Raw genomic sequence first — 23456 nt, forward strand, 5'->3', positions numbered from 1 at the left:
TAATTATATGGTTTATTAAAATAATAATATAATTTAAATTTGATTTAAGCATTATTGATTTTAAAGAGTTCTTCGAAACAAAATTACTCAAAGAATTAAATTTTATTAATTGCAATTGGTGAAGATTACAATGATGAAATTTTTATTCTTGGACAATTTTTTTATGACATTTATTGTGATATTAGGAGTGTTTTAAAAATGATAAAAACAAAACATCCACCGTGGGACTTGAACCCACAACCACAAGGTTAAAAGTATTATACTTTACCAACTAAGCTAGACAAGTCTTTATTTTTAAGGTTTGGTAACTAAAGAGACATCTTAGGGTTTGTTATAACCCATTCCTCCTAAAATTAGTAGGTTTTATATATTTTCTTCTTAACTACGACCTAGTACGACCTAGAAATCATGTGATGATATCTTTTACTCCCGTCATATCTTCTAGTCCATTCCTCCTAAAATTAGTGAGTTTTCTCTTTGTTTTTTCTTAACTATGGTCCACTACGACCTATAAGGCAAACAAAATCTGTAAAACAATAAAAACAAACTCGACCCACGACCACAAGGTTAAGAGCCTTGCACTCTACCAACTGAGCTAGACGGGCCTAAAATTAAGGTTAAGAGTCTTGTGCTCTACCAACTGAGCTAGACGAACCTTTGTTTTTAGGGTATGATAATTAATGACAAATGTTAACTAAGGTCCAATATGACCTAGAAGTCATGTGGTAAATCTTTTACCACTGTCATATTTCTTAGCCCATTCCTCCAAAAAACAGTGGACTTTCTCTTTTTTTTTTGTTCTTAACTACGGTCCATTACGACCTAGAAGACAAACAAAATATGTAAAACGATAAAACACAAACCTGACCCACGACCACAACGAACCTTTGTTTTTAGGCTCTGGTAACTAATGACAAATGTTAACTAAGGTCCAATATGACCTAGAAGTCATGTGGTAAATCTTTTACCACTGTCATATTTCTTAGCCCATTCCTCCAAAAAATAGTGGACTTTCTCTTTTTTTTTTTGTTTTTAACTACGGTCCATTACGACCTAGAAGGCAAACAAAATATGTAAAACGATAAAACACAAACCCGACCCACGACCACAACGAGTTACCACTATCATATTTCTTAGTCCATTCATCTATAAAGCAAACAAAACCTGTAAAAGGATAAAAACAAATCGCCCACCGTGGGGCTCAAACCCACGACCACAAGGTTAAGAGCCTTGCGCTCTACCAACTGAGCTAGATGGGCCTTTCTTTTTAGAATTTGGTAACTGATGACACATGTTAACTACTGTCCAGTACGACCTAGAACCCATGTTGTAAATCTTTTACCTTTGTCATATTTCTTATTCCTACCAAAATTAGTGGGTTTTCTCTTCTTCTTTTTTTAACTATGGTCCACTATGACCTATGAAACAAAACTTGTAAAAGGATAAAAACAAATCGTCCACCGTGGGGCTCAAACCCACGATCACAAGGTTAAGAGCCTTGCGCTCTACCAACTGAGCTAGACGGGCTTTTGTTTTTAGGGTTTGGTAGTTAATGACACATGTTAAGTACGGTCCACTACGACCTAAAAGGCAAACAAAACTTGTAAAATGATAAAAATAAAACAACCACCATGGGACTCGAACCAACGACCACAAGATTAAAAGCCCTGTGCTCTACTAACTGAACTAGACAAGCCTACGATTCTATTTGTCCAAAATTAGTGGCTAAGAAGAAATCTTGAAGCTACAAGAAGGAATAAAGAAACTACTAATCCCATTATGTTTTCTAGTAGTTCAAAATTAGTAGGTACGAAGAAATCTTGGAGCTACAGGAATAAATCCCCATAAAACTACTAACCTGCTGTACAAACAAATTGAGTTAGACGAACATATGATTTTTGGTAGTTCAAAATTAGTGAATTTTTCCTTTTTTCTTATATGAATCACTACGGTTCATAAGTCAAATAAACATGTAAAACAACAAAAACAGAACACTTCTAATTTCTTTTATTTGTGTTTATTTATAATTTTGTAATGTGATTTTTATTTTACACTTAAATCTACTTTGATCTCCATAGTTTAAAAATGTAGTTTTGGTCTAAAATATTTTTTAATAGCACATTTAGTCCTCTAATTTTAATTACAAAAAAATGTTAGCATTTTTTCTATTACAACCCTGTTAAAATTTATTAAAAAATTAAGAAAATATTGACATGTAACTAAATTTGTTTATTTTAGAAAACTGAACCTCTAAATATGCAATACATATTTATATTGACCAAAATTATTGGACGAAAACGGAGTCTAAGCTTCGTGTTTAACTTCAAACTTCACAATTTATTTAGTTTCTAGTTATAATATTTATAGAAAATACAGAAAAAATTATTCAGGATGAATTGTGTGTTGTGTTCTAAATAATATTATTTCTACAAATCTTTTCATACACGACATATGTACGAAAGGTTTAAAAGATTGTCTTATAATTAATTATAAATTTCTTGTAAGAAGTTGAGTTATAAATTTTATTAAGGTTAAATATGGTTTTATCCCTCACGTTTAAAGTTTTATTGAATTTTGAAATTAGTCTTTCTTCAAAATTTTATATCAATTTAGTCTTTTATCTTTACGTGGATTTAGTTTTTGTTATAAAATTTTGTTAAGTTTATTTGACATTTTAAATGTATTTTATGATAATATTTGAGTTAAAATTAAAGCGAAAATGTGTCAAACGGTGTAAACAATTTAAATACTACCACAAAATGCACTTGAAACGTCAGATTAACTTAATAAAATTTGGTTAAAAGATTAAATTCATGCATTTTTAGAGATGAAGAACTAAATTAGTCAAAATTTTTTAAAGAGGGACTAATTTCAAATTTCACTGAAACTTGAGGGACCAAAAACATATTTAACCCTTTTATTAATCTTGTGTTTGAACGAATAATTTTAAGTGAATAATTTATTTTTTAGGAAATTTAGTATGCTTTGTGGTATTATATATCGTTTAGATAAGAAATTCAGGAAAAAAACAATTTTAAAAATGAAAAAAAATATTTTTTTAATAGAATTTTAAATTCTGAAAAAAAATGAATTTTTTATGTTATTGCTTTGGTATTTTTACATAATTATATTTTTTGAAATAGTAAATATTTTTGAATTTTGAATATTTAAAAATTAGTAATATTTTTTTTTATAAAATTTTAATGTTAACAATTCAGTTTTTAAAGACATTTAAAAAGAATGCATGCAGTATAAATCTAGTGTTCCTATTCAAATAAATAAATTAATAAAATAATTTAAATTGATTTCTCCAAAAAAAATTTAAAAAAGATTAAATTTAAATGCAAGTAATTCAACTTTCCAAGTCCATGATATTTTAAAAATTTCAATGAAACAGTTAAATAAATCAATTTGATGTATATTTAACAAATATTTCATTTCAAACATATCACCATGTAGTGTTTCAACCTCTCTCTGATGAGTTGGATTACCCTCCATATTATTTATATGCAAAAATCAATCGAAACAAATCTTTATATTATTTTTTCTAATAGGATAATGATTTTTATAATTAGTTTGGTTGGTAAATACTAAATACCCACCCACCCAGAAGCATGATTTTTTTTTTTTTTTGTATTTGTACGAGATTCAATAGTATTTGTGAGCATTAATATTCCCAATTTCCCATTGGCTATAGTTGCTAGATGCTACATCAAATCTGGTGAGAAAGTTCCTTCTTTTTTTCAAAACCCTCATAAATTTGGGGTCAGAATTGAACACCACAGGTAGAACGGGATATACCATTTCAATGACTCTGGCCAGGAAACAAGCTTAACCTTGGTCGCTGTCTTTTCTTCTCCTTGGATGGAACAAACTAGAAATGGGAAGAGAAGTTTGAATTCACATTCTCCTAGCTACCTTCTTCTCCTAACCATAAACAACCAATCCCCAAATATTAAAGCTTTTTTGTTGATGTAAGGGACTAATTAGGAGGGTGGTGTTTGGGTTATTAGCCCTTAGGGTTTATAAATGTTGAGTACCTCTTCTTATTCTGCCTTTAGTCGCTCCTTTCTTCCGATTAAGGGTTTTCCTCGACCCGTCGCACTACGTCCTTTTCATCGGATCTTGGAATCCCATGCCAAGTCTCCAAAAAATGTAAGCATTATGTGATACTTCTTGAAACTTGTGTTTTTTATTTTCTCTTTTATGTATGTTTCTGTTATTTGCTGTTGGAATTATTTATTATATTTTTTAGAGCTGCGAAGAGAAAAAAAAGGGGTTTGGAAAATTTCTTACCTTTGTCCCTATGAACCTGGGAATCTGAATCCTCTATGATTCGTTGTTTTTGTGGGGGCTGATGAGTTTTCTTTCGGTGCATGCACACACACACACACATATATAGTCAGACCAATTGTCTGAGCTAGTTCTGCTTTGCTGTTTTCATTTTTTGGTCCTTTCCTTGCAGAGATTGAGTATTCAGTGCTTTAGGCACGATCATCTTTCTCCAGAAACACCCCAACCTGAAGTTATAGAGCACTATTTTCATGAGGAACTGGTGCAATCTGAATTCAGTGACTCCAGTGCTGTCACCAAGAGAGACTGGAAATCATCCCTTCAGAAGGTCACATGCTTATTGTTTACTCTTATGACAAATGTTTTTCCATTTTCTACGTCGATTGCTTGTGTAGTAATTTAAAGTTTGGTAGTCATATCGATGAACATGTGTGCTAGTGAACGAAATTGAAATCTGCAGCTGATCCCTACCGTCAAGTTTCATGGTTATGGCATGTCAAGTAAAATTCACTCACACTAATTAACGATAAGTAAAATTTGGGATGTTGCGATAGAAGTAGCATTCATATGTGTTTTAAAATCAATAGAGCTAAGTAATTATTTGGTATGATCTGCAGTTATGAGGAATTACTTAATGTTCTATTCTGCATCCCTACTTATAGATTCTAGTTTGCATTTGCTAAGCTTAACATATATGAATATGAGGGTTGCTCTCACTGCATTGGGTAGGTGGTACTTGAAAAATAATATTCAAACTCTTTAGAGCTTAATTGCTTGAGAGACAACTCTCTGTAGATGTATATTTATGTACATGAACAACTACAATCATATCACTTGATTCCAAGGATGACAACTAGATTGAAAAGAGGAAAATAATCTATATATAGTAAGTGTCTAAATTTGGCAAGCTAATGGACATTTAATTAAAAATATTCGACATTATTCCTGAAGCTAGAACTTATAAATATATGCTTCCATCTTTTTAGTTGTCACATACAAACTATGCCCAGGGCCACCCAGAGAAATTTAGTGAAGATGTTTGCTACTTACATACAAACTATCCAATATCACTTTGTAAGGATACTATCTTGATATCGAGTTGATGAAATGGTCAATGGTCAATGGTGAGTGGCTGTTGTGGAAAGAAAAGAGAAACAAAAATCTTAGAAACCAGGGACCTTATCCATGTAATCTTGACTGAAAATTTTAGTGTACCCTTTAGCAACAAGGCAAGTCTTTTGGTCTGTCAGTTGCTCCACCATGCCCGATTTTAGCATAAACCTGTAACAATCAGTCCATAGAAATTTTTAATACACCTGTAACACGTTACATGGCCGCGGTGCCCGTCACAGGTGAACATTGTAATGCAAGTGTACATTTATATACATGAACAAATATATTCATATCCCATGATTACAGGGGTTATTACTAAAATGATACAAAAGGCAAATAATATATTAGCAGCAAATGTCTAACTTAAGGAAGCTAATTATATTCAATAGTGACAATAAGTTGATAATCTATAAAATGCATTGCTTTAGTAATTTCGTGATACCTAATGCATTTCTTTCTTGATGCCAATCACCCTTTGACCCTCAATCTAACATTAGGATTCTGAAAGCCCGAAATAAGCTTGGTCGATAGTTTAGTTCTTCCTGTGTATTAAAAGAAATACTTGTCATCAGGCATCTGTTTTGTTGGAATTCTGTGAACAGACTTTGTCAATTAAGTACCATTTAGTCACTCTGTGAAAGTGACGGGGTATGGAATTATGTGACGTGGCTATGAGGTGAATATCTGCCTTTATTTATGCAATTTACTGAGAAAAAAAGTGTGATTTTCTTTGTCATGCCAAATGTTTGGTTTGTAGTGTTGTACAGCGTGCTGACATACAATATATCAAGAGAATAGAATATTTACTTTTATATCCATTGGAATTTATGGATGAGAAGAGAGTGTGGTTGGTTGATTGTATAGGCTTAGTTTATTTATTTATTTTTGTTCCTTTTATGTAGGATAAATGTAGGATTTTAGACTTAATAGGTTGGAATAAGGTTTTCGGTTTGATTCATGGTAGATTATAAATTAATTGGTGTATATGGAATGGAGATGAGAGTGATTTGCAGGGAATATGGGTGTTTTAGGGTCAGAATAGTGATTGTTTGAGTGCTGTGTGCGGTACCTGCATTACCTGGATTTTGATTTTTGATTTTAGGGCAAATTGATGGAAGAATGAAGTAGGATTTTGTTGTGGTAATCTATCACAATATCTGATAGGGCTGAAGATGAGCATAACAGATACCCAGGAATTAAAGTGTTTGCCTCTCATAACCAAGATTGTAGTTTTTTTTTTCTTTTTTTTTTTTTGCTTCTCATGATCAGTCTATTGTAAGAAAGCATTACATCTGTCAACACTGACCTCAAACTTTTATGAAATGAAAAGGAGTAAACCCAAATCCAATAGACTCTAGTATTACTAAACCTGTAAGAAAACTTCAATGAAACAAAACTGAGAGAAGATAAACATGAAAAGTCGTAGATTACCTTCACGATTGAAGCTGTAAAATAAATACCTCTAAATGATTATGGTCTAGTAAATTGATGAAATAATTCAGCTGGTACCATTGTTGTTAGCCATGGCAGAATGGTATGGCAGATAGCCTATCTGTGAAGGGAGAGGTCTAGTATGCGGCACCATAGGCCACAATTGCATGTTTCTGTCGTTAATTTTTTGGCCTTTTGTCGAATCCCCTATTTATAACATTGGTTAGCACTAAATTTGAAACTGAACTAGAATATTAGAATGATTTGCTCTGTAAACTTAATGATTCTTGATTTTAGTTCATCTGCGTCATACTTGTTTGTCAGTTAAAATATACGAAGCTTTAGATGGTATTTGCATGTGGAAATATCAAACATGCATCATCGCAATGGACAACAGAGTATTGTACAACATTTTTAATGAAATAAAATGTTATATTTTAAGTGTTATCTCATGTCAATCGGTTTACCAAAATACTTGTTTTATTTTCAGGCTGCAAATGAAGTATTCAAGGTAATTGGTTATCCATGGGTTGTGCCATGGACTGCAATGACTATATTACAAGTAAGTGTTTCTGAAACTTTGAACATAGATTTCTCTTTCATATATCAATTCCCCAGTTAAAAACTTATTGATACATGTGATGAGAGTGGAATGGAGATAAAATGGTTCTTGACCCAATTGAGATTAATTAAAATTGTAAGCAATAAACGGTCAACATGAGCTTGTGACACGCAACATCATATGATGCAGGTTATGCTTCTTTGGACGACAGCATTTTGGTTTATAGGATCTTGGATGATTCCTTTTGCAGCCCATATAACTGGCTTTAGCAAGGAGTCTTTAACATTTAGAGGGCAAGCACTATTCAGCCTGGTTACCGATGTAACTGAAGGACTTGCCGGAGTTGCAATTCTTCTTCGCTGTCTTTCTCGATTTCGGCCTCTTCCACCGGACTGGTTCAGGTTTAGCCTGAAAGGCAATTGGCAATTAGATGTGATCATGGGATGTCTCATGTTTCCACTTGTGAATCGGCTGTCACAGTTCAACCTGGACCTACTACCCCTTTTACCCTCTACACCTGTCACCCTTTCTAGTGTTGAACAATCAATAAGGGCAAGGGATCCGGTGGCAATGCTATTGTATGCAACTGTTGTATCAGTGTGTGCTCCTGTATGGGAAGAGATAGTTTTCCGTGGCTTTCTACTCCCATCCCTCACCAAATACATGCCAGTGTGGTGTGCAATACTGGTAAGTTCAATTGTCTTTGCGCTTGCACACTTCAACATACAGAGGATGCTGCCCCTTATATTTCTTGGCATGGTGATGGGTGTGATATATACACGGTCAAGGAATTTACTGCCACCAATGCTGTTGCATAGTCTTTGGAATGGTTTTGTCTTCTTAGATTTGATGAAATAGCTTCTTCCAAGTTGTGATTGTGTAGGTAGAATTGCAAGCACTAGGATGCGGGCTTATGCTTTGGATCAGCATCTTCACAAGTAAACGCTGACCAAGTGCATGTGCTAGGAGTAACATCAGTTAATGTACTCTTACAGTTGTACATTGTAAAAAAACAGAGCCCCACTTTTGTCCATATCTGTGATGATATTTGACAGGTATAATTAAAACAATCTATTGAGTAACCCCTTTCCCTTTTCTGTGAACATTAATTTTGGCTCACATGACGCTCAATGACGGTTCTATTTTATATTCTGAAGAAGCTCATCCTTTAGAATTAATCTTATGATAATGAAAAGTACACTACAGATGAACTGACTCCATAGTTGGTTATTTAACACCAGTCTAATGTCTAGGGAACCTTTCAGGTCTCTCGGGTATACCAGTTATAAAGGAAAATATATATGGAATTAATTATGGGATTAACATGATAAACAAGGTTATTGGAGTGTCATTATATCGTTATTAAGGTAAAAATTCATCCAAGAACTTATGAATATGGCATGTGAGACATTTAAGACTTTTGAATTGTTATATTTTATGTGACCGAACGCGTTGACCGACGGAGGGAACGATCGATCAACTTCAAATGAATAGCGGAGAGGAAGACAAACATCAGTGCGATCTTAGCCATACAAGAACAACCTTCCATCTTAAAATTTCTTAACCAACTTCCTAAAAGATATGTTTATTTTATAAATATTTTAAACTTATTTATACAATAAAATACATTTTTATTAAAATAATGTACCATTTAATCTTCATTTTTCATTGATTTCTTCTCTTTTCTTTATTTATTTTTCTTTCACCTTATTACTTGTTAGGAAACAGTGGTGGTGCTAGTTTCCATATCTGGCACAGTGCAGAGCCAATGTATCTATCTTCACAGAAAGCATGCACCAATCAAATTGCCTGATCACTTTGATATATATATATATATATATATATATATATATATATATATATATATATATATATATATATATATATATATATATATATATATATATATATATATATATATATATATATATATAGTGGAGCATTTTGCCACAACTTACAATGCATTTTCCTCCCACTTGACCAATTGATAGATATGTACTTTTTTTATTCCCTTCATTAAGTGATATTAATATTATAGATGATAATTTTTATTAAAAAATTACTTCATTACTTGTGTATGATCAAATCGCAAACAATAGTTTATGTATACTACCTCTAGTCTTTTCCATAAGAAGCTTTAGGTTTTATTTAGCATTTTGAAGAAGCTAATTTTTTTATATAAATAAGTGTACCAGTTCTTAATTAAATAAATAATTTTTTAAAAATAAAATTTTTTTCTATAAAAATTAAGTTTTAGAAGTTTAGTGTAATTAGTTTTAATTTTCATGTAAACTAATATTAATTTATAAAAAAGAAATATAGTATGTACTATCAATCTACTGCATACAAAAACTAGAAGGATTATTATAATGTAGTTTATGACTCTGATTCTTTCTAGATGCAGCCATTCAGTTCAACTGAATAAGTGACGACCACATTCACCTGCATTTACGTTTTCAATCAATAATTTTATTTTTTGTGTTTATTATCAGAACGCAACTTTCTGTTTTTAGTATTATTTGAATATAACATCTAATCACGTAATTCTCAAAAGATTCGAAACAAAATACTTGCTAAAAAAGAGAGATTCAAAACCTACAAATAGCAAATGTTCAAGGTATTTACATCTATAATACGTTACAACAAGTTTTTACAATGGACATTTAAAACATATGTTAGTAGAGAGTACTAGAATTTTTTAAATTAAAGTTGTGTAAAAAAGTAATGATTTGAAAACAGTATAGTGGGTCATCAAATTTATTTATAAATTTTCAAAAAGTACAATCAGAAAAAAGATAAGAAAACAAGATAATGCGTATTAACATAGTAAAAAATATTAAGTTCTATAACAGTTATTTGAAAAAGATTGCAATGTTTAAGTATAGTGAAGACATACATTATACACATGTCTTGAACGAATGGTGATGTATATGGATGCTCAAGTATTGGAAAACACTCAACCATTCAATGATTCTAAAATTTGTTAGATTATTTTCAACAAATAATTGTGACTCAAACGTTATCGAAAATGCTTAAATAATGAGAGTGGGTAAAATGATTATTTATAGAAAATAGGATAAAAGAAGTTGGTAATGAAAATATTGTGTTTACTATAAAAGAAAAAGGAAATATGAACCGGCATGTGTTCCACCGATAATGATAATAATCTTATTGGAGAATTTAGGTGTACATTATTTTGTTTCATTTTAACAAACTATGATATAGCAGTCATAAAAAATAGCATACATGATTTTGAATATGTATGAAATTGAAGATAGAAGATAGATGTTAAAGATTTTAAAAGAACTTGATCGAGAAGAAAGGAAAGAGGAAGTATATCCAAAGCAGAAATAATAAACAAAACTGTCAAACCGACAAAGAAACCGCCAAAACTCGGACACGTAACACAGTGCACACATGACTCACCAATCTTCTTCTTTAAAACCTCAACTCTTCCAACCCATGCCTGCATCATAAACATTCACTTCCACTTCCACCCTTTACCATTAACCATAACTTTCTCAACATTCACTGCATAAATATCAGTTATTGCACCCACTAGACCTACTTAGTTGCACCCCAGAACTCACACCAATATCAGAAACTCATTCATTGTGAAAGTTTGTGTTTTTGTTTTTGTGCCGTAGAAGTTGAAGTGATGGAACAGAAAAACATTCTGCTATCGGCTTTGGGTGTTGGGGTGGGTGTTGGAGTGGGGATTGGATTGGCTTCTGGACAAGGCGTTGGAAAATGGGGAGCCAACACTTCTTCCTCAAACGCCATCACTGCTGAGAAGATGGAGCAGGAAATGCTCAGACAAGTTGTTGATGGAAGAGAAAGCAACGTCACTTTTGAGAAATTCCCTTATTACCTCAGGCATAACGCAAACTGCTTAATTTCCCTTCTCTTTTAATTTCTAATATCGTCTTATTTTATGCTTAACCATTCACGCAAGTATGCAACTTTGCTTGCTTCTTTTCCTCTGAATATGGAAGATCAGCATAGTTTTATGTAGTAATGGATAAGAACTAAGATGTTTGTTTGAGCATGCATATATATTTGATCTGAGTGGTACCTTTCTATTTGAATAAATCTGTGAATATATTAATATGCAAATAACACACGGGGATGGTATCAATCAACTTTGCATAATCTTGTCTGTGGCATAATCTATAATTCGTTAAGAAATTTCATCTGATGAATTTATTACTGGCAAACTGTTTGTTAGATACTGATCCTTTCGATACCCTTCTTGTTGCTCTTGATCTTGATGATTATCTAAAGCGATCACTTCGTATTATTTATTCCAAAATCTGTTCGGGTATAACCCTTCACATTTTATTCGTGATAACAGTGAGCAGACAAGGGTTTTGCTGACAAGTGTGGCTTATGTCCATTTAAAGCATGCTGAGGTTTCTAAATATACACGGAATCTTGCTCCTGCAAGCAGAACTATTCTGCTCTCAGGGCCAGCAGGTTAATAATCACTTACTTGGAATAAGGGATTTGATATTCTATGATGTTTTTTATTGGTACTGTCGAGCTAACTGTATTCCCCTTTTCATGTCTTAAAGAGCTTTACCAACAGATGCTTGCCAAGGCTTTAGCTCATTATTTTGAGGCCAAGTTACTGCTGTTAGATTTAACCGACTTTTCGTTGAAGGTGAGTGTGTGTGAGAAGTTTTGATCCATATAACTTGTTTCTGCGTTCTTCTGATAGCATGTAAATAATGGCTGGCTTGCTGTTTGAGCAGATTCAGAGTAAATATGGTTCTTCCAACAAAGAATCTGTAAGCAATTCCTGATTTTTTATGTTTTTTATTCCTGTCTAGAATACTGCTGTTAACCATCATGGATAAACATGTTTTCTTTTCTTAACCTAAAGTTTGGTTGCTTGTATTCTTTTCCTTTGTTTCCCGTTGCAGTCTTTCAAAAGATCCACTTCAGAGTCTACTTTGGAGCGGCTATCTGATCTATTTGGGTCATTTTCAATCTTTTCACAAAGGCAAGAACCTAAAGGTACAAATTGGCTTACAACTTCTGACTCTTGCAAGAACTATATTCATAATCAACAAAAAGATTTGTCAATCTCTAATACAAGGTTTTTCAGTCTTATGGTTTCAAGAATAAGTTTTACTTCGTATGTGGAGGAAAGTGATAATAATGGTACTTCGATTATTTGAAAGATGCTGCAGAATATTAGATAGGGTATAGGTATGGTTGTGCAGATAGCTTTATCGGTTTTATGCTTCATTCTCTTCATTGAAACACTAGTCCATGGTTGACTATATAATTAAAAGGAAAGATAAAAGCCAAATCACTGATCAGGTGCGTTCAGTTGCAGGAAAAATGCACAGGCCTAGCAGTGTAATGGACCTGCAATCAATGTAAGTAGATGAACAAATACAACTTTTCCAGCCAGTTTTTTTTTTATATTATTGCTGAGTATTTGGCTTTTGCTTTGCAGGGGAGCCGAAGCATCTTATAATCCTCCACCACTCCGTAGGAATGCTTCTTCCTCTTCAAACATAAGTGGCCTTGCTTCCCAAACCAATGCTACAAATTCAGGTAACTTCAAAGTTCATTTATTCTTTTACTTGTCACGATCTACTGAAAATTCTGTTTTAAATTCTGAAGATTTTAGTTTGAACTAGCACAGTTTACAGTAAAATTATATTCCTATTCCTTTTTCCATTGCTTCCTGTCTCAAGATTTCTTGTATCTCGTCTCCCTCTTCCTTCAGCTTCTCTGAAGCGCACAACCAGCTGGTCTTTCGACGAAAAACTTCTTATACAGTCTCTTTACAAGGTAATACTACTTTTGATTTTATGGATATTTCACCAAAGGAGCATTATCATAATTGAACGTGGCTTTTAGATCATATTCCTCGACAATTCAAAAGTGGAAATTCACTTTCAGGTTCTGGTTTTCGTGTCAAAAACTTATCCCATTGTGCTATATTTGCGTGATGTTGATAAGCTGTTATACAAATGGCAAAGGATATATTACCTGTTCCAGAAAATGTTGAAAAAACTATCTGGATCCATTTTGATTCTTGGTTCACGAGTTATAGATTGTGGAAATGAGTATGAAGAGGTGAATGAAAAACTTGATTCACTCTTCCCATACACCATAGAAATCAGGCCCCCAGAAGATGAGTCACATCTTGTCAGCTGGAAGTCTCAATTGGAAGAGGATATGAAGATGATACAAGTTAAGGATAACAAAATTCATATCATGGAAGTCCTTGCAGCAAACGATCTCGATTGTGATGACCTAGATTCCATATGTGTAGAAGACACAATGGTTCTCAGTAACTATATAGAAGAGATCATTGTGTCAGCAATTTCGTGTCATTTGATGAAAAACAAAGACCCTGAATACAGAAATGGCAAGCTCGTTATTTCTTCCAATAGGTGAGATTCAAGACATTAATTGCTTGAACTGTCAAAATTTGGTGAATAACTTTATCGTATGTGAAACAGCTTGTCCCATGCATTGAGTATATTCCACAAGGGGAAATCCAGCAGAGGAGATACACTAAAATTAGAAGATCAAGCTGTAAAATCAGAGGTTTGCACTGCTTGACATTTCTTTACGTTGACTTGAGAACACTACCTACCATGTACTGATATACTTAAAAATGCTCTCTTATTTTTCTTTCTTCATGAACATAAAGAAGCAAAGAGAGGAAGGAACTGATATGAAATCAGAACCGAAGTCTGAAAATGCTGCTCCTGTAAAAAAGGCTGAAGCAGAAACATCAACTTCGGTGGGAAAGGAGGATAGTGAAAAATCAGTTCCTGCACCCAAAGCCCCTGTATGCCTCTATAAAGAATTCTTCTGTAACTATGTTACCAAGAGTGGTATCTTAGGATTTAGAAACACCCCATTCTATTCTGCTGACAAACACTTACTATATATTCTGCAAATTTCATGTCATTGATTTGCACTGCATGATTCACTTTCAGGAAGTTCCTCCTGATAATGAGTTTGAGAAGCGAATAAGGCCTGAGGTAATACCAGCAAATGAGATTGGTGTAACATTCTCTGACATTGGTGCCTTGGATGAGACCAAAGAATCCCTTCAAGAACTAGTGATGCTTCCTCTTCGAAGGCCAGACCTTTTCACCGGAGGCCTTCTAAAGCCTTGTAGAGGAATATTGCTGTTTGGGCCTCCTGGCACTGGGAAGACCATGCTGGCAAAGGCCATTGCAAAGGAGGCTGGTGCAAGTTTCATCAATGTTTCCATGTCTACCATCACTTCTAAATGGTTTGGTGAAGATGAGAAGAATGTTCGCGCTCTATTCACACTTGCTGCCAAGGTCTCCCCAACTATTATATTCGTGGATGAGGTTGATAGCATGCTCGGGCAACGTACCAGAGTTGGGGAGCATGAAGCCATGAGGAAAATAAAGAATGAATTTATGAGCCATTGGGATGGTCTTTTGACAAAGCCAGGGGAGAGAATCCTTGTTCTTGCTGCAACCAATAGGCCATTTGATCTCGATGAAGCTATCATTAGGCGATTTGAAAGAAGGTACCTATAATAGTTCCTGAGTTTATAGTATTAGTACTTCATATGCCTTATGTTTAAGGGTGAGAGAAAGCAGATGAGAGGTGCAATATGATAGCTAGCCAATGATTGAATTCATGCTATCTCTGATATATGTTTATGACAACCTGAGTAATATTTTTTTATTATTTGCAGAATCATGGTAGGACTACCGTCTGTGGAAAACAGGGAAAAGATTTTGAAGACTCTTTTAGCGAAAGAGAAGGTGGACAACGAACTTGATCTTAAGGAACTTGCAACTATGACAGAAGGATATACTGGAAGTGATCTTAAGGTTTTTACTATTCTTTGATATTATTGTTCATATTGGACATAACTTCCGCGCTATAAGTGTTATCTTGGTTTTTGTGCTTTCAACTACCCTACTTACTCACTGACACAACCTATCCAATGTAGAACTTGTGCACAACTGCTGCTTATAGACCTGTTAGAGAGCTAATTCAGCAAGAGAGACTAAAGAGTTTGGTAAGTGGTAACTTGACTTATTATTTCTAAAACATTATATAATCCTACATTTATGTGTTCATCATGTTAACTGCTGAATGAGGTTTTTGGTTTTCTGGGGGCAGGATAAAAAGCAGAAAGCTACCAAGAGACAGAATGAAGATGTCCAAGATAGTGAAGGTGTACAAGAAATTGAGCAAGAAATAGTCATTGCCCTTAGGCCGTTGAATATGCAGGATTTCAAAGAGGCCAAGAATCAGGTAAACAACTCGAACCAATAAAGAAGTATTAGTTTGTGGAGTTTGTTAACATGAGAGAGTTTGATACCTGTTCAGCAATGACCAATTCAAATATGTGGTCCCACATACATTCCATTATTTGTATAAGGAATTTTTCTATTGGAACTCTTGTTGGATGACTTGAAATCCTAAGAAATTACTTGTTTTTCACTTCCATATTTTGTGACAGATGTTGACAAAACTAGTTAAACTAATCTGGTGATATCAATATGTATATATATATATATATATATATATATATATATATACTGTTTTATCTGATCTATAAGTTCTTGAACCACAGGTTGCTGCAAGCTTTGCAGCTGAAGGGGCTGGAATGAGTGAGTTGAAACAGTGGAATGATTTGTACGGAGAAGGGGGATCAAGGAAGCAGCAACAGTTATCTTACTTCCTATGAACTTTTACTGAGGCTGCAAAAGTGAGGGAATATTTTCTTTCACTGATATACCTATCAGACATCTCCTTATACTTTCCGAGAATATCTGGTTTCATTCATTTCCTTCTGCTTAGGAACTAAGCTATAGAAAGGCTATGAATATGATACTTACAATGGTAACTTCCGTTGCCTCATGAAAAAATGTTTTAGCAGTTTTTGTCAATCGGTACAAGCAAAAGTAGCGATATTTATTGGCATTATATTTGTTGTATTCATGTTTTAACATGTAATGTAAACTAGATAGAAATAAGAGATGTGATTCAGTGTGGGATTTGGCAGATTTTGAATCTTATTGATGAATCACATGTAGAGTACCTATTGTTTTGTCAACCTCAATATAACAATATAATAGATTTCACATTTATGTGAAGAAAGCATTTTTATTCTGAAAAGGCAAGACTTTAGAAACATGATTTACGGGAATAGAAAGGAATTCGACAGACAACCATTAAAATCATATATATTATAATCAAATTACACTTAAAAATTTTCAAACTAAAAGCTTAGTAAAAATAACCCTAAAAATGAATATTAACAGTATTATATTAAATGTAAAAATAGAATTAATAGCAAGTCGATACTATAATTTTTTTGAATGAAATAAATATATATAGCTACAATGATATTTTAAACTCTAAAAGAAAAAGATATTATTTAGGAAAGAAAATGAAACAGAAAATAATGGTTAATAATCTCTATACTATAAAAATTAATAGCAAAATATTTCAAAGATGTATGCATAATTATTTTCACGTTGTAGTTCATCAATTTGCACTGGCCATTCTACCTACCGAGAATAATAACGGTAAGATATTAGTCATTAAAAATAACAAAAAATTTAAAATCACTATTTTAATTAACAGATTTTGTTTTTCTATCAACGTTGGTTAGTCGTTAGTTTATTTTAGTTAAATTCACATCTTTTCTCACACTCCCTTTCAAATCTATCAAATTAATAGATACCAATTCTTTTTCTGATTTATGTTAATATTAATTTTCGGGATGAAAAATGAAATTTAAAAGCTACACAATTTTAAGGGCTAATGTAATATATAATAATATATGTAATAATGTATTTTTTATTTTTAAAATATATCTATATCTATATAATATATATATATATATATATATATAAAAGATTTTCCTTTTTTCTATATTTGTTTTCTAATTTTATTTTTAAATAACTTTTAGCTATCAATTTTAAAGTAACTTTTTTAACTTTATTTATTTTATTTAATTTGATTTTTTTTAAATTTAATCATCTTTAATTATAAAACTACTTTTACAAAATAAATAGAAGTTATTAATAATGAAGTTAAATATTTACAAAACTTCCATCTATACATAATCTTAAATATTAATTAAAATATTAAATGGAATATTACTTTTTACTATATGAGAGATTAAAATTCCTTGCTTCAACATACACTTTATACATTGTTTCAAAAACTTTAATTAAATAAAAAACTGTATCATGCATAATAAATTTTCTTTAAATAATTATTAAATAATACCATAGAGTTATGTTATATGAGGAAAAAGCTATACATCTAAATAAATATTAATTAATAAAATTAAATCAAATATTAATTTATTTTATATAGAGATCAAAACTTTCCTACTTCAACATCAATCCTAATTAATAACAAAAGTATACCATTTTATAAGCAAAAATTATTTGTTTATATTTTCATTTACACTAACAACATTAATTAGCTATAGGTATATATTTAAAATATGTTCTGTAAATTAAATTTGAAATTTATTAAATAACAAAACTGTGTTGTAAAAATAAATTTTACATTAATAGCATTAAATATTGTATTAATAGTTTATTTGCAATTGTTGGCTTATGTATTCTTTGAAAATATTGTATAAACCAAAATTTTAATAATTGCATCAAGTTAAAAAAAAAATTCCTCTTTTAACACTCTCAAAATAATTGCATAATGTAATTAAATTAAAGATAAGAAAACTGCTGACGAAATTTTACCTCTAAAAATATTATCTTATAAATCTAAATTAAAATCATATATATTAAATATAAGTATAATAAATAATTTATTAAATATTATTAAAATAAAAAATAAAAACATTATTGTTTGATAGATCAACCAAGACAAATATGTGTTACGTGATCCTTGAAAAATTGAAATTTCGGTCCATTATATATCCACCTCACAGTATATTAAAATTTTCTTTATCAACGAAGTCGACGTGGCAAAACTGCACATAAAAATGGCTTTGGACACAGAATACATTCAAAGACTAATTAACTTTCGAAATCAGTTTACAAAATGGAAAACATTTGAACAGAACAGGTAAGTAATCAAATAATTACGATCAGATCACAACAGGTAACAGCATGACACTGGAAAACATAATTTTAAGTAATGAACAAGGAAAGACACTGGATTAAGTAGCTATCCGTCAATCCGTCAAAACATACTTAACCAACACTTCAACGAAAGCATTCAAATGCAGAGAGTATATGTATTCATGATGTAAATACAGCACAATAACAAGTCATCCATAAGCATATGGGATTTCTTGAGGAGTCCTTGTAAGTAAACCAGTAGAAAAATACATAAGATAATTTTTCTCCACAATGTCTAGTAAGTAAAGGTACCTAAAAAAATAAAATATGACATGATTATAGGGTTTTGGCTGATGCTGAATCTAAATTTAACAGAACATTGATGAAACCCCACTACAACATATTTGTCCGACTTTAGTACCACTTCAATCTTTCTTTTTATCTTTCAGAGGTCCTTTGGGTATCTTGCTCAAAACTTTCGCATCGAACACTGCATACTGCTTCTTAATCTCGCCAAATGCCTTCTCACCAAAAGAGTCCACTTGATTTTCGTATTTCTCATACAGCACAGGCACAGTATGAAGCAAAACAAAAGCTGTTTCATCAAATTATAGAAACACGTCACATCGCTATATATAGAATTCAAGTTCATATTTGAACTTCCAACACAATTCGTATCAAAGGATAAAGGAAACACTACATTACCTATGTAGAACAACGTCAAGAAGTTCGCCCAACTTCCTAGAATAGAGAAAACCCATAATCCAGCAATCACCTAAATAATAGAAAGCAAAAAATCAGACCACTTTTAACAACAGCAGATGAGTTGGAAATCGAATCTTATGACACAAATTATCGTCGTCCCCCAACTCAATATTAGAAAACTGTCAGGTTATTAATATTGATTGGCCATAAAGACAATAGATTGCAAGTGCACAGAACATAAAATGGAATCAACATACTGATAAGAACTTCTTGAGGTCCCTTCCAGATGCAATATCCCTTAACACTGACAATGCCCGATTAATCTCAATTCTAAGAGCAGAGGCAAATTGTAAAATAGGCTCCTCTGGAATGTGCACTTGTGGGAGCTTTGGCGCCCTCCTAATGAAAATAAAAAACAAGCAATTTAATTTACTACAGAACAACAGACTGAAATTCAGACAGCCAACTAAAATTACTACAGTATCAGAACCCTACTTGTTGACGAAAATGAATAAATTGGACCACAAGAACAAACCCGCGAGGGCAAGTATTACGAAGTGGCAAACCAAAGTGAGGAGGTGATATTCAAGCAATTCAAACAGAATCCATATGGCTGTAGCAACTCCGAGTGTCGATGCTGATACCTTCTTATTTCTCCACAGAAAAACATCAGCCGCTGTTGCATAACAAAATAATTTAGTTAAAAAAACACAAACACACAAAACCCTGAAAACCCAATATTATTGAATGAAAGTTAAATTTAGATTAACTTAATGTCTAATATGTGAGATAAATCAAGAAACAATACTATAGTAAAGATGACTCCTCAATGATTGTCTACGCAAATTAAATACAGGAAAAAATAAAAGTAAAATTTAAACAACATCGCACGAAAACCCATCAATGATCACAGCTAGAATGTTCGATCTTTCAAAGTACATATATTAATTGGGGAGATTTTGAAAAGAAAAGAAAAAAATATAACAACAAGAGGAACATGAGATAGCAGATCTAAACCTTAAACTCTCTCAATCTTGTATTATCCATCGCAGTCGTTAAAAAAAAGGAACAACGATCAGAGCAACCAAGATCTCCTAGAACCTCATAAACCCTAGACCCACTATAGCCCAAGTAAAGTATATGACTCAAAAGCAAGGAAGTGTTTCTTGATTCAGAACTAAAGAAAGTAAATGGACTCGTAGCATAGAATTGGGAAGACAAAACATGAAAATTAAGAATGAAGAAAAGAAAAAACAGAAAAGACAATCGCATACGTTTTCCGCCACCAAGAGCATGGTGAATGGGCTTTTCCCGTCCGAAAAGCCTGAAAACCTTTGACTTCAGGGAGTCAGAGGGCCCGGTTTTCTCGTTGTCGGAATCGGAAGAAGACGAGGAATCGTGGTCGTGGATCTTCCCGGAAATCTTGTCCAACAAGGATTCACCCTTGGCCTCCTCGTGCTCGTGGTGCTCCGCCATCACAGAATCACCGATCAATGGAAGCGTCTAGAAGGAATAAGAAACTCCCCTTTTCACAAACAGAGAGTGTGTGAGTTTGTGTGTGCTAAATCAAAAGTAACCCTCGCTATCTAACATTTCCATCTCTCTAAATAGAGTGGCGGATCATGATCAATGCATCTCGGCCGTTGGATTGTAGGACCCAAAATGTCATTAGCCGATTTCGGGTCTGAAAACGTGATCCAACCCGATATGGGTATCATTTCGCTAGGGCCAAGGGACCCGAGCCGTTGAGAAGCTTAATTTAAATGACATGAGTTTGGACGCGTGGCATCAACTCCGTCACCGATGCCTCAAAGTCACACACGCGGTTCAACAAACAAAATATCGCCTCATTGCAGCACACAGATTTGCGACACATAGGACTCTTTCTGTGGGGACCATCTTACTAGATTTCCGTGTACAATTAATTTATTATTACTTATCAATTTAAAATATATTAAAATTTAAATGACCTAAACAACTTAACTCTTAAGAAAATGGGAGTGAGCGAAGAAACCATCTTACGCGTTGGTAAATTTGACAAAAATACACGGGCCCGGGCCGACCCATATTGAATAAGGTTGTAGCACTTGATAATAGACAATTAGCAGAATCTTCCGGGTGCATGTAAAGTATAAGTGGGAGCAGTGTGCATGATACGTGTCCCACAACCATGAGAACACCTGATTCATTTCAGTTACCCCAATCTCATTGGTATCAACACCTCGCCACTGTGGAGTTTACTTTCAAGATGGTTGATGTTAACAACAAATTACATTTATCAATATAATGCTTACCCAAGGTAAAATCTCTTCATATTATTCTTTTCTTGGCATCATCATTTTTCTTGATGCATAGTTTTTTTATTTATTTATTATTATTATTCCTTTCTAGATTTGACCCTTGAAACCGAAAGCACCGATTAGTCTTACTGGAGCAAATTGGTGCGAAGTTGTCACTATCAGCATCTCCTCAACTTCTAAGAGGTGATTTGTCAAACAGAGGAAGGGCACACCACCAAATAAAATTCGTATGTGATAAATCGGTAGGATCAAAAAGAGTTGACAAACAAGGTATTGATCCATTCCATACTTTAATTAGAGAAAAAGAAGTCTCACTTGTTTTCTATTATTATAATAAATATATCACAAAAATTATAGCGTGCATGAATTAAAGTTAAGTATTTCTGTAAGTTTTTGAATTAGCATAATGTTTAAGATCAAGATCAGATCAATCTACTTTCTTTGCATGACTTTGATCATGTCTAATACAAAGAGTCTGTGCTTCCCAACAGAAAATAAATAATTCAACACAAGCAGGAAAAGTATAAAATAATGATTTTATTTATACGAACTTATGATCGAGTGTGAAAAAAAATAAAGGAAATAATGCAACAATCATTCAATGAAGGAAAATCACTATGAGAAAAAGAAGTCCAAAGGAGATTTATGTATCCTGTTGCTAACTTGGTTGTTGAGAATGAGGGCGATACAACCACCCTAGTTGGAAGTAAAACAAACATGTAGAACTTAGTTTTGTGGGTTGTGGGCTCCCCATACAAAAAACGACATTCTTTTTTTTTTCATTTAGTAATAATAGTTTTCAGTAAGGTTACAAGAAGATAGATCTCTCCTAATATATATATATATATATATATATATATATATATATATATATATATATATATATATATATATATATATATATATTACATCCTAACATAAATATTTATGAAATATTTATCTTAATTGTGTACATCAATTAAACTTACACATATTCAAACACTTTATAAATACTTAATTATGCTAATTTTTAACGTGGTTGTATAAGTGTCTATCTATATTCATTTGCGTGGTCGTAAATTTACAACATTGATTAACTCTAAACATCCATTATAAACAACTAAGGCAGTTGTTTATAAAATTGGATGTAAACCAAAAATACAGAATAAATTGAATAGTCTGATTTAAAATTAATGTTTCTTTAAACTAGAGAATTTAAGTTATTCTTTATTTTTTTTATTTAAAACCAATTCTAAGTCATATCAAATTAGCGTCCACGTAGCGATGAGTTTGTAGATTCTGAATACCTGGTATAACATATAAGCCATCTATAACAAACATGGATAAAATAGCATCCAAGATCATTGACAAAACATGTCAGTGTCTACAGACACAAACGATTTGAATGGATTAGTTGGGACTTCAATTTATTAATGTGTGACTCTTTTTCCAGTTCACAAAAACTACAATGCCAAGAGGAAAACCCAAACATGTGTCTAGATTTTGCAGTGGTTGGCGTGTCAAATTCTTGCAACCCTTGATAAAAAATATGCAAACTTAGCAGAACACCCTCGATTTAGTTGAAGTTGAGCGAGCGAAAGCCAGCAAAATAATCAATTTCAGGATCTTGCAGTTCTATAACAGTGTATTTTTTCTGTAGCAAGTGAGAGAGAGTGTGAAAAAGTAAAGGATTTCTATATTAACCACCCTGCAGGTGTGAGACCAGAATGACGGATACAGGGAAGAAAGTGAGACACAAAGGTTTTGTTATCTTCGTGTTTTATTCAACTAACTGGTATAGAATATGATATAGGAAAAGTTTGCAAAAGAAGAATAAAAATGTAAAGTACAGGAAAAGGTAAAGGGGTAGTGGGGTTAGAAAATGATTACCTTATTTAGTTGAGAGAGGTTGATGCAGAAGGCAGAGAAAGGGTTGGTGGAGTTTCTGAACTATGTGTCTTCTTGTTACTCTCTTGCTATCGGAGATGAACATCTTGGATC

At 32.7% G+C, this 23456-nt stretch overlaps 3 protein-coding genes, 1 long non-coding RNA gene and 2 other non-coding genes across 7 annotated transcripts; 3 read left to right on the forward strand and 3 right to left on the reverse strand.

Annotated features, from left to right (window-relative positions):
* Positions 1–1186: 1186 nt before the first annotated feature.
* On the reverse strand, positions 1187–1259 carry TRNAK-CUU. Its single transcript has one exon. It is a non-coding gene; the product is annotated as a tRNA-Lys (tRNA).
* A 195-nt stretch (positions 1260–1454) lies between these two features.
* TRNAK-CUU lies at positions 1455–1527 on the reverse strand. The gene has a single exon. It is a non-coding gene; the product is annotated as a tRNA-Lys (tRNA).
* A 2147-nt stretch (positions 1528–3674) lies between these two features.
* LOC114178270 lies at positions 3675–8508 on the forward strand. The gene is made up of 4 exons (XM_028064084.1): positions 3675–4155; positions 4466–4621; positions 7328–7399; positions 7589–8508. Exons 1-4 carry the CDS (start codon positions 4030–4032, stop codon positions 8255–8257), a joined length of 1023 nt encoding a protein of 340 aa, XP_027919885.1. The 5' UTR covers positions 3675–4029; the 3' UTR covers positions 8258–8508.
* Positions 8509–10855: 2347 nt separating this feature from the next.
* Positions 10856–16466, forward strand: LOC114176194. Of its 2 annotated transcripts, none has more exons than XM_028061148.1 (16): positions 10856–11275; positions 11754–11875; positions 11974–12062; positions 12154–12189; positions 12325–12418; positions 12738–12786; positions 12867–12967; positions 13143–13207; positions 13319–13815; positions 13885–13972; positions 14079–14219; positions 14371–14939; positions 15111–15249; positions 15372–15440; positions 15545–15679; positions 16002–16466. In XM_028061148.1, exons 1-16 carry the CDS (start codon positions 11058–11060, stop codon positions 16113–16115), a joined length of 2526 nt encoding a protein of 841 aa, XP_027916949.1. In that variant the 5' UTR covers positions 10856–11057; the 3' UTR covers positions 16116–16466. The 2 variants fall into 2 exon arrangements, with proteins under 2 accessions (XP_027916949.1, XP_027916950.1); XM_028061149.1 differs by having other exon boundaries at positions 12744–12786.
* A 2148-nt stretch (positions 16467–18614) lies between these two features.
* Positions 18615–20887, reverse strand: LOC114178304 (reticulon-like protein B2). The gene is made up of 5 exons (XM_028064135.1): positions 20451–20887; positions 19672–19852; positions 19434–19575; positions 19177–19246; positions 18615–19066 (listed from the first exon to the last, which is right to left on the reverse strand). The coding sequence occupies exons 1-5, from the start codon at positions 20650–20652 to the stop codon at positions 18897–18899; spliced, it is 765 nt and encodes a 254-aa protein (XP_027919936.1). The 5' UTR covers positions 20653–20887; the 3' UTR covers positions 18615–18896.
* An 84-nt stretch (positions 20888–20971) lies between these two features.
* On the forward strand, positions 20972–22995 carry LOC114178305. The gene is made up of 3 exons (XR_003603312.1): positions 20972–21475; positions 21568–21746; positions 22909–22995. It is a non-coding gene; the product is annotated as an uncharacterized LOC114178305 (long non-coding RNA).
* Positions 22996–23456: the final 461 nt, after the last annotated feature.

This window comes from Vigna unguiculata, chromosome 3 (assembly GCF_004118075.2).
Source record: "Vigna unguiculata cultivar IT97K-499-35 chromosome 3, ASM411807v1, whole genome shotgun sequence".
Classification (NCBI taxonomy): Eukaryota; Viridiplantae; Streptophyta; class Magnoliopsida; order Fabales; family Fabaceae; genus Vigna; species Vigna unguiculata.

Bases quoted from the DNA above. Each gene is read 5' to 3' on its own strand.
- LOC114178270 (XM_028064084.1), top strand. From the start codon at position 4,030: ATGTTGAGTACCTCTTCTTATTCTGCCTTTAGTCGCTCCTTTCTTCCG. The intron at 4,156-4,465 runs GTAAGCATTATG...CTTTCCTTGCAG, and splicing joins ATGCCAAGTCTCCAAAAAAT to AGATTGAGTATTCAGTGCTT. The intron at 4,622-7,327 runs GTCACATGCTTA...TTTTATTTTCAG, and splicing joins GGAAATCATCCCTTCAGAAG to GCTGCAAATGAAGTATTCAA.
- LOC114176194 (XM_028061148.1), top strand. From the start codon at position 11,058: ATGGAACAGAAAAACATTCTGCTATCGGCTTTGGGTGTTGGGGTGGGT. The intron at 12,190-12,324 runs GTAAGCAATTCC...TTCCCGTTGCAG, and splicing joins GTTCTTCCAACAAAGAATCT to TCTTTCAAAAGATCCACTTC. The intron at 15,441-15,544 runs GTAAGTGGTAAC...TTCTGGGGGCAG, and splicing joins AAGAGAGACTAAAGAGTTTG to GATAAAAAGCAGAAAGCTAC.
- LOC114178304 (XM_028064135.1), bottom strand. From the start codon at position 20,652: ATGGCGGAGCACCACGAGCACGAGGAGGCCAAGGGTGAATCCTTGTTG. The intron at 19,853-20,450 runs GTATGCGATTGT...GTTATGCAACAG, and splicing joins TGCTCTTGGTGGCGGAAAAC to CGGCTGATGTTTTTCTGTGG. The intron at 19,067-19,176 runs GTAATGTAGTGT...TTGATGAAACAG, and splicing joins CTTGACGTTGTTCTACATAG to CTTTTGTTTTGCTTCATACT.